The sequence below is a fragment of the Phoenix dactylifera genome, chromosome 8, assembly GCF_051530095.1.
Source record: "Phoenix dactylifera cultivar Ajwa chromosome 8, Ajwa_hap1_PhDact_Kaust_v1.1, whole genome shotgun sequence".
Lineage (NCBI taxonomy): Eukaryota > Viridiplantae > Streptophyta > Magnoliopsida > Arecales > Arecaceae > Phoenix > Phoenix dactylifera.
In genome coordinates, this window is record NC_143197.1 from 28,638,131 (window position 1) to 28,648,954 (window position 10,824).

Sequence of the window (10,824 nt, forward strand, 5' to 3'; positions counted from 1 at the left end):
TTTTTTTTGCTAAAGAAAAGGGGTAGGGGGGAGGAAGGGACAAGCCCACCCCGCGTAGCAGCCCCCACTGGGCCCCCGCCCCGCCAGGAGAATGTTCGATGCGGGCAGAAATGGCCGTGTGTTGGGCACCCCGACCGGTTTTACTCATACCCTCCCCACCCGTAGGCCCGGCTCAGCTACTCTTCTGAGCTCTGGCTCGAGTCCCACGTGTGAGTACGTCACACCCGGCACCACCCCGGCTACTAGCGGTTCAAGAGCGGTCCTACACCACAAGTCCAAGCAGTGGCCAAAGTAGTGAGCTCCGGTCCACAATTTAATCGTCGCCGCAGCGATTCGAACTTGGAACCTAATGGTTAGAATTGCTGCCCAGTACCACTAGGCTACCACCTTGGTGGCTCACTCGTTATTTATTCTTCTGCTGGTTACGTGCTTGCATGGTGACTTGAGTCACTTTATCATTAATTCAAATATATATTTTTGTAGGTGTATGTGTTGAAGGGAGACTAATATTTTATCTTTAAAGTTTTCAGGGTATTAGCAGATTTAGTGGTGTATGCTTATAGGCTTATAGTGTCTGTGAGATGAAGTCTTTTATTTAAGAATCATTAGATTTCTAGATTGTATTAGATATTACTATATATTGGAATGTTTATGATGTATATAAATATTTGCATTTTAATGAACTATTTCGGATACAAATGGTTGTATTTGAAATTAAGTTAGAATGTTTAGAGTTGGAGAACTTGGTTGCCTTATACTAAAGATCCTTACTTGTTAATTGAAGGGAGTAATATTCTGTGGGATATGCAACCATATCGTGATCAGCCTTTTTTTTAGTAAATCGGAATTCATTAAACCAATCTAGAGTAAATACAACTGTGGGAATCACAAAATAAAGCATCTAACAGTTGAGAAGGAAAATCAAATATCGACAACCATAAAGTAGATCCTAAATGAGCAGCAACATATGATGTTATCCAATCCGCAGCACTATAGCTTCTCTAAAAACATGTCTGGCTTCAAAACTCTAAAGAGATGCAACTATACATATAGAATCCTATGTCAAGGGAAGACCACTAAATTCCAAAGAAGCTGAACCAGTCGACCACTTAATAACTGTCAAGGAATTCCCTTCCAAAATGAATTAAGAACTTTTCAAGATTTTACTTGCAAATGTGCCTTCCCACGCTACTCACAACTCTGCCATTGGAACCGTGGTGTCAAACAATCTAACTTCACCTGTTGTTAGTACCGCACCACTTACACTCCTAATAATGAAGCTTGCTCCATCCAACTCACCCCTACTCGGGATATTATCATCAAAATTAATCTTGAGGAAACTAGGAAGTGTTGGCTCCTAAGTGAAATAAAATATATGTAGAATTGCAAAAACTGTAAAAGGAGAGCCTAACTAACTACTTTTATAAGGATCAATCTGGGACAACAAAATTTGCTCTAGAAAATACGATCATTTCCAGCCTTCCAAATATCATAAGCTATGTAAACCATTAAAACAACCTCTCTATTCCTATTTTCATTCTTCAAATCCGGGACATAAGACAACCATATTACGGGGGTACCATCCACACTAACATGAAGCCAATCATAGCAACTTGTATAGAAATCCATCTCAAGTAAAATATAACAAAGAGTCCAAATCTATCATCTATTAAATGATTAAATAAATATTTGTTCAAAGCGACTAAATCCGAATTTAAATACTAAGATCCATAAAGTCATAATTTAGAAAATCGCCAACTACAAATTCATAGTCAATTAAAAAACTAAAACTCTTGCTACAAAATCTTCAAGCTTGCTTGCACAAACTCTAAGCCTAGACCATTCTTCATTCCTAGTGACCCTATTTATCTCGAATAGAAAAATAAAAAGATATATGAACTACACCGTTCAATAAGTAAACTTTACACTATACCTTACCGAATCAAGCATAAGTTTTATATGAATTAATGCATAAAAAATTTCATAACACATCATGATATAACAAATCATAGAAATCAATCATATATGCAAAAATCAAGAAAATCTTATAAACATGGTTCCAAGTGTATAGCATAAATAAAATCATAAATCAAAAGCTATTTAGCTAGTTCATAGTGCAAAATAATGCTCACAGACATTGGGTACTATGGTCACTTTGTACCTATGACAACATCGTCATCATAATTGACAAAGTATCATAATTCATATTCGTTGCCAACTTTATACCCGTTGGCAGAGAACCATTTTCGTTAGATGCTAGCTCTAAAATATCAGTTGACCTCATTTCAATAGGGCTATCATAGCTATCTCAAAACAAATTTTCTTAAGTCATATTTTCTTATAACATATTTTCTTAAATCATATATGAAGAAAACACTAAATGTTTTCCATTTTTTTGCATTTTGAAGTTATTGATTATGGATTTTAATGGCTTTGAATAGATTCGGATGATTCGCATAGTTGAACAGGGTGAACTCAACTGGGTTATGGTTTAGATGACTCAACAAGGATCGATGGTGATCAAATTCCAGAGGTACTTGACAAGGCCAAGATGGGGTCCCATATGTTGCTCGGTGGCTGGAGGCCAGGATCTCTTACTGTGGTCAACTTATATTGCAGTGGGGCCTATGGATTATGAAGAGGAGAGAGAAACGAAGGGATGGGTTTTTTCCTTTCTTTTCTCTCTTCTTTTTTTTTTTGGAAATATAGAGGGGAGGAAGACCTCCTCTTGTCATTCCCAAGGTAGAAGAAAAGGAGGAGTTGTCGCATTCTAGCAAGGCATGGCGGTGCAGCCAGCTAACCACCAATAACATTTGAGCATGGAACTATCAGCGAAAGGCGGCTGACCGGAAACAAATAGAAAAAAAACAAGGGATCTTGGCTTGATGGATTTGGGCATCATCTCACTCATTGATGGTCGTATTCCCACCATGGAGAATCGCAGAGAGGCTAAGAAACTTGGCCAAGGGTCTCAGCAACGAGTGCCGGCAATGGTGATGGCCAGAAAAGGAGGAAAAAGAAAAATAGGGTTGGTAAACTATGAAACAGGGGTGACTTATCGTTGAAAGTCCGACGATCTCACAACTCAATCCTGGTTGGCAACGGTGACTCGATGAAGGGCGAGGTCAGGCAAGAGTGGCGGCACTGGTACCTAAATCCAACAAGTCTCTGATGATGGTGGATCGAATAGGAGATCGACAATGAAACCAACAAATTTCGTCAAGAAATCGATGGCAAAATCAATGATGATCGGTGGTGGCTTAAAGGGGGGGTCAGGATCTCTTAAATAGAGTGGTAGAGGTTCAAGGTTCCCCGCCTTCGGCGGCCTCTAGGAGCTCGTTTGGTTCGCGGAAAAAGAAGCGGAGAAAGTGTGGTCAACGGAAAAGTAATGAGATGCCTTGTTTGGTTGGAGTTTTCAAAGGAGAAAGATGGGAAAGTTGTATTCCCATAGGAATATAATTTCCACATTTCATGGAAAAGTCTTTTCCATGAGAAACATGGGAAAGTTACTTTTCCATGAGGCGGGAATCACTCCATTTTTATTTTTCCCCTAAAAGGCCATTCAGCATTAAATAAGCATTAAAAAGGCATTAAATACCTAATTTTTATTAAGGGCAGAATAGGAATTATACATAACTTTTTCAAGAAAGTGGATGGCCAACAAAACATAAGCACTTTGAAAATTTGTCACTTTCCCATGGTCAACCAAACATGCTAAAAGTGCTTTTCTAGGCATCCTCTTCTTAGAAATTTTGTTTTTTCAGGAATCATATTCCTAAGAGGAAAAAATTCTTCCTGCGAACCAAACGAGCCCTTAAATAGAGTGGTAGAGGTTCAAGGTTCCCCGCCTTCGGCGGCCTCTAGGAGTCCAACTCGCATTGGGAGTTGTTGAGGAAAAAAGCTCCCATCAGGCATCTTCCTTAGTTAGGCACGTGCTTGGATTCTTCATTTTCTTTTCTTTATGGGCCTGGGGATATCTTAGTGATGGGCTGGTCCAGTGGACCGGGCCATCACACTATTATCTCCAGTTGACTTCTCCTTAATATTTTTAAGAAAAGCTTCAAGAAAAATAGTTAGAATAGTCGCCGCAGCAGAAAAAAGGGCCGGACTCCATACCTGACTTGCTAATTTGCAGTGTAAAAGAACAAGAGATGTAGACACCTCAATATCTAGATATAAATCATAAAATGCTGATATATAAAGACTATAATGATTTAAAACACCACGACATGTAAGCCAATTCCAAGCTATCTTCCACATAAACAACTTCATCCTGCACCTGCAGCGTCTGTATCCAACCAATTAGCCGATTCCAAGCTATCTTCCACATAACACCATCATGAGGTGCACCCGTATCCAACCAATATATTTAGATGAAAGGATTTCTTCCTTAAATAATTTATATAAATCCGCAACTCTAGCCAACAACTTATATGAAGCTTACTAGCCCAACTTTTCTGCAACATCACCATCCAATGTAGGAATAGACCCAATTCTACCAAGTGATCAGAGAAAGATTCCATTTGTTCTTACCCTCAATCATGAGATTTTTAACTTTGAGATCCTGCAAAGATCAAATATTACTAATATGCAATGAAAATGTCTGAAAATGTATCCTGAATCACCTCAATAGAATACTGTGTTCAGCTTTGAGATGGATTTCAGCCGTGACAACGTTTATAAATGGTTAGTTTCCTTGTGCAAGACTCAAACCGCCGCCGCCCCACGCACAAAGAGAACTATGCTATTCTCGTACCATCCTTTAGTCTGCCTTCGTTATCCAGGGATGATTCTGGGCCTTCCAGTGCCTCTCCAGGGGGAGTCTGACAGACTAGTCTGGGCGCCATCGGGTCGATCACAGGTGCGAGCTAGGGATCTACAAGCTCTTTTCGGGGGGGAGCCAACTAGATGGATTGAGGAAGGATGGATTTGGCAGATGCGGATTCACCCGCGGGTGGCGCTCTTCATCTGGAAAGTGGCCTGAGGCTGCCTACCTACCAGGGTGTGCTAGTCAGGCAGGGCATGCGGGTCCCTCAGGGGTGCGAGGTGTGTCCGAATATCGGGAAAACCATTCGGCATGTTCTTCTGCAATGTCCTAGGGCTAGGAAGATATGGAGGAGGTCTCCCGTCCCTATCCCCCACTCGGTAGGGACGGCAAAGGATCTGTTACACTTGCTGCAAGCCTCGATGCGGAGCCCTAGGTTCGCGGAGGCTGGGATACTTAGAGCATATCTAGCTTACCATATTTGGTTGAACCAGAATGCACGACTGTTTGAGGGCAGGAGGCTCTCAGCGAGGATAGTGGTGGAGAGAGCTGTGATTCAGGCCGAGAAGATCTTTTCTTGTGCTGTCTTGTCTTCACTTGGGATGACTAGGGATATCTGGGGTACCCGTAGTGCTGCTTTAGCATCCAGGTTTGCTATTTTTTCTTGGGTGCCTCCATCCCTTGGTCATTTCAAAGTAAATTTTAATGATAGTGTGGCAATGGATGGGAGGTCAGGAAGGGTTGGATTTGTTATCCGAGACCATTTTGGGAGTTTGGTTACAACGGGTGGCTGGGGCACGCCAGGACTCACTGTTGCTGGGGCAGAGTTGTGGGCAGCCTGGGCGGATATATCCTATGCGAGGCAGGTGCTCGAGGCCGGGAGGGGTGCACCTTGAGGGGGATTCCTCTATAGTTATAGATTGGATCCGAGGTGCGGACAGATATGGAGATGGTCACCCACTTATTCGTGAGACTCGTAGGTTGGCTATGAAGATGGATGAGTTTCAGGCAGTACACATTTTTCGGAAAGCGAACAGAGCAGCAGACTGGGTCGCCTCTTATATTGCACGGCATTTTGGGAAGTTCCACTGGACATCCACAGTAGAACTTCCATCCCATTTGTATTTTTTGCTTTCTTCTGATTTGGCAGGATGTACTTACATTAGAGCTATATGAATTGCTGTTTTCACCACACAAAGCTAAATCTCCCACGAATTCCCAACCCTAACCCAGACCGAATCTCCACCGCCATCCGCCTTCGAGGACCCTCTCCGCGGGTGCCTTCACAGGCGCACCCAGTCCGAGCTGACCTTCCGGATCCCGGATGATCTCCACCTCGGCTCCGGCGACCCGCAAGATCGGGTCGAAGGATGACCCATTTCCACGTATATGGACGGTCGAGAGGATAGGCTGGAGGAGACTAGCGGCCTGTGGTCTCTAGTCTGGGAATGGCGCGGTAAGAAGGGGGGAGCGGTGGGCGGGGAATGCCGGTGGCGGGGCGGCGGTGGCCGCGAGGCCGAAGCACCGGCACAGCAGCTCGGAAGACTTGTCGCTGATGGTGAAGTCGAGGGGGGAGGGCATCTTTGGGGAGGTGATGAAGGCCAAGAACAAGAAGGCCATGCCGCCGGATAAGCTTGCGGTGCCGGCGGCCATCGATCCGAAGCGGGCTAAAAGGTTAGATCTCTTTCCCAAATTTTAGCATTGGGTTTCTACGTATTCTTATAACGGAAGGAATTTTCTCATGTTTTAACTCTGGTTTGGTAATTTTCTTTCGCCACGTTATCTGATTTTAAGTTTGGTTATTATATTTAATGTTGACTATAACCTATAAATTAGAAATATCTACTTCGATGACCGAGCAATCTCTGTAAAATTATGATTCAAAATAGCCACAAGCAAAACTAGATAACCATTGTTATATCCGGTCTAATCCACTGGCACTTCTATGCAGCACTGAACGAAACATTAAAACAGGAAGTTGTAAGGCTAAAGATTGCCACTGGGGAAACTGTATTAAGCCGTGGTGATACTTGCAGTTTGGGTCTTTTAGATGTGCCCTATCCATCATGCTTCTGTGCCATCATCAGGGCATTCACAATTGCAACCCCAGCGTTAGCAGTCCAAGCCCAACATCTCCAATCACCAGTTTCTCAGCCCCCACCATGCCCTTATCTGATGTGAACCAGGAAGACCCCCAGGGAAACTACAGGGAAAATCAGAGAGCTCCTCATAGACCTACTTCCTTGATAATCTCTTGCTTGTTTCTTATTCTTTGTTTATTTCTTTCTATTCAACAAAATCATTTGTTCTTTAGGCTTACATGGTTTGTTCCCTTTCTTCATCAATTTTCAGGTTTTGTCTGCTGGTCTGTGGAGTTGCTCTTTTGTGTTCAGCATCATTTTCTCGGTGATATATATGTTTTGGGGAATGTGCATGATTTGTTAGGAGCCTTACCTTCTGGACTGTTTATCATTTCGACATTGAACTGGGGAGATTGCTTTCTTTATAATGATTGTTTGTTAGATACGTTGATGATCATTGATTCTAGCTCAAGCTAACATCATATTGTCTCTGACTTTTTTGACCCTTCTTTAAATCGTGACTATGTCTGATGTTGCTTTATCTGCTCGTCCTCATTGATGAGCTATATCATACCAATCCTTCATTCATACCTGTGAAGCTCTTGCCTTTCTCAATATAAGATTCGCCTTATGGTTTGAGTTATGCAGACTAGCATATATCTACCAAAAAACAAGCACATTAGCTAACTTTGCCTTTTTTTCGTGATCTCTACTCTCTCCTTTTTGCTATAAGCTGCTCTACTACAAGGATTTCGTAAGACCAAGCTTTTATTGAAAAATTCTTGTCACCAAGTCTGCTACATGCAAGATGGAGAAATGGGCATATGTAGGTTTCAAGTACATGGAGATCTAGGACAAGCAACATGATCTATCTGTCTTGAGGAGGATATGAGCGTAAGTTGCAAAAATGTGTTAAGCTGATCCTGTCTAATGCCTTTAACTATACGAGTCAAATTGAATCTGGCCAGTTATTCATCAGTATTCTAATGCATACTACTCTCAGGCTGTATTTGGTTCGAGAACAAGAAGGAAATAAAATAAAAAATAGTAGTGCCTCTTCGAGCAGTTATATCGCAAGTTATTCTTATGTTGATTTAGCTACAATTACTGATATATTGATCCATGATGTTCTTCTAAACAAAAGATAGACAGGTGCGATCTCGCAAGTGTCGCAATTGAAAAAAAGGATAGATCTCAAACATTGCATTATTTTTCGTTATGACAATATGGCAAATTGCAACTGTGACATGACACACGTCCCAATTCAACATTAATCATATTATATGGCGTATGGGCTCTTTCTATTAGATAATGTAGACAGATCTCTTTTTAATTGTTGGAACTGGCGTGCGCGCAGGCACACAGGTACGGGGAAGAGGTTATCGAGAAAGAGATGCTTTTTAGTTCTTCAGCTTTTCTTATCAGGATAACATCATAGATCAAAAAAAGAGCTCACTCTCTCTACTGCCAGACGGTCTTAGAGCCACACACACACACACACACACAGAGAGAGGCAAGACTACCTCTTATTCTCTAAACTACCTTATTCCTTGCACCAAGCCCGCTCAGCCCCCAACACATCAAGTAATCCTGCCAAGCCAAAATACACCCACATAAATATAAAAGATAACTAGAATCCTCTTATGACATCAAAATATCAAACAAACAGCTATGTAAGATCTCAAGAACAAAACAATCCAATGTATAGGCTTACTTGTTGCAGTCAGTGGAGGGGCTGAGCTTATACGGGACGGAGACGCCACACTTGCCTGGGAGCGAGCTTGCCCGCTTAACATTCCCCTTGAAACTCGCAGCGGCGGACTTGAGGCACGTACATGCCGCGCGGCGGTCATCTGCGGTGCGAGCCGCGGCCACGAGCGATTGCAGCCCACTGCAGCACTGCGAAGCCACCGCCCCGCCTGACTGAATGTACTGCACACATGGCAGCAGATCTCCATACACATCCGAGCATGTTATCGCGGCCACCCTGCAGGGCGGCGCCAGCAGCGCCATGGCGAGCACAAGGCCTGCAACCCTCCACACAATGGAGCCAGCCATATGGCACTCTATAGTAGTAGTTAGTATATCGATTGGAATTGCACCAGAGCCTATGTTTCTCTCACTTTAACTCGTAACTTAGCAATGGGGTGAGTGTTGAGATATGGGTGGGGGTTTTTTATAGAGGATAGGATTGAGAGGTGGGCGTTTTGGGGTATCCATGGATGTTAGATATTAAGAGGCGCATGGCAGTGATTTATTGGTTATTCTGTACTTGGTTTCTTTTCATGATGATGTCTTGGGTTTGTTCCCGACTTGCGACCGAAAGGCATGTGAGATCTGAATTATTTTGGCCATGGAAAGGTGTCAAAGAGTACGACGAGTCTATTGCTTTAGAATATTTGATAGGTTAAGCGCCCGTGACTGAGGTCGCTGTAGATCCGGACAGGATGGGGATGGGGACGTTGGGGTACATTTCAAGGTAGCTGAGTCGGCAAAAGTGATGTGTTGCAGGGATTTTGCTTTGCTTCTGATTGGAACATATGAGGAGAAGTGTGAACTACATTGGATTCCTGCCAGCCGGATCCGTACTGTGTTTGCTTCTTCTTGCTTGCTTTTGAATCAGCTGAGATGCGCATGCTTGTCTCTAGAGGAATGTAAGTATTCGCTGTAAACCATTTATATACTTGATATTAGTTATCTAATAAGATGCCAATAATTGTTAGCTGGGTTGGTTAAAATCTTATCTAGTAGGGTTTGTGTTTTGAGAGATTGAGAATTCAAAACTTTGATATTGTTCAAGAAAAATAGAAAAGCTAGAAAGGTGTGTATTTGATGCATTTGTTACATGATGGAATGAGAAAGAATGTGTTACAATTAAAAGATTCTTTAATTGAGGATGAAGAGGACACTTTAGTTTGTTCCTTATTAAAACGAAACTTATGAAGGGCTACATTATAGATACGGCTGTGCCCTAGAACCATGGTACTCCTTTTATAGTCTCTCCTCTAAAGAGCATGAAATTGTTGATAAAATTCAAGTCTCATACATATGCTAGCTTCTCCATGTGCATGAAATATTTTAGCTTTTAATTATTATAAGATAATCCTGGATTCATATATTGAAAGTTATAAATGTCCATATTATGGGTCGAGTGCTTTTAATATTTTTTTTACAATAATAGGTGTACTCTCTCAGTTAACTTTGAACTTTGATATTAATTAGCCTTTCAAACTATCATCTCGTTATCCCAGACCTTATGCTTCACAAAGGAAGCCAAAATAAACAGTTAGCAAAAGAGTTACACAAGTGGCGATGTGCCATGTCAGCGGGGTCACATTCCGAGTAACACATTGAGTCCCCTTCTAACACTGCTAGACACCATATGCCAATGTGAACAATTGGTTCTACAACTCATTAACCAGGCCATGAAACGAGTAGAGACTGAGGACAGTACATGTGCAAGGGAGCCCACAAGAACTTAATCGGTCACGGGGAGCACTTCACGGGGTCTTTTCGCCAATAGCGAAGCCAGCCAACCATTTCCTTTTCCTTCTTCTTTTTTTTCTTCTTTTTTTTTTTTTTAAGGCGGGTAGATAATACCTGACGAGTACGGACGCACCTAATAAAATCAAAAAACAAAATGCCTCATAGTGCCAAGAGTAACTTCCCATCACCAGCCCACAGGATACTACCAGAGTAACTGGCTACATAAGCAGCTACCCAATCTGCAGCCCCATTAGCTTCACGGAACACGTGCTTGGCATGAAAGGGCCCTCCATCTCTCATCATTGCCCAGATATCTCGAAGCAAAGGGTGGATGCAACCATTATCCCTAGGGCCCCCCGAATCCAACTAATGACAGTAGCTAAGTCTTCCTCCAGGACAAGGGAACTGTCTCGTAGGACACACCAGGCATGACGAAGTCCCGCCCAAGTGGCTCACAACTATGCACCTGGAACCGATGTGTCGAAAAGTTGA

The 10,824-nt window shown here is 42.5% G+C and overlaps 2 protein-coding genes across 2 annotated transcripts; one reads left to right on the forward strand and one right to left on the reverse strand.

Annotated features, from left to right (window-relative positions):
• Nucleotides 1-4,923: 4,923 nt before the first annotated feature.
• On the forward strand, nt 4,924-5,661 carry LOC148702800 (uncharacterized). Its single transcript, XM_088702144.1, has one exon. It carries the CDS (start codon nt 4,924-4,926, stop codon nt 5,659-5,661), a length of 738 nt encoding a protein of 245 aa, XP_088558270.1.
• A 2,360-nt stretch (nt 5,662-8,021) lies between these two features.
• LOC103698722 (non-specific lipid-transfer protein 1) lies at nt 8,022-9,060 on the reverse strand. The gene is made up of 2 exons (XM_008780769.6): nt 8,561-9,060; nt 8,022-8,436 (listed from the first exon to the last, which is right to left on the reverse strand). Exons 1-2 carry the CDS (start codon nt 8,902-8,904, stop codon nt 8,427-8,429), a joined length of 354 nt encoding a protein of 117 aa, XP_008778991.1. The 5' UTR covers nt 8,905-9,060; the 3' UTR covers nt 8,022-8,426.
• Nucleotides 9,061-10,824: the final 1,764 nt, after the last annotated feature.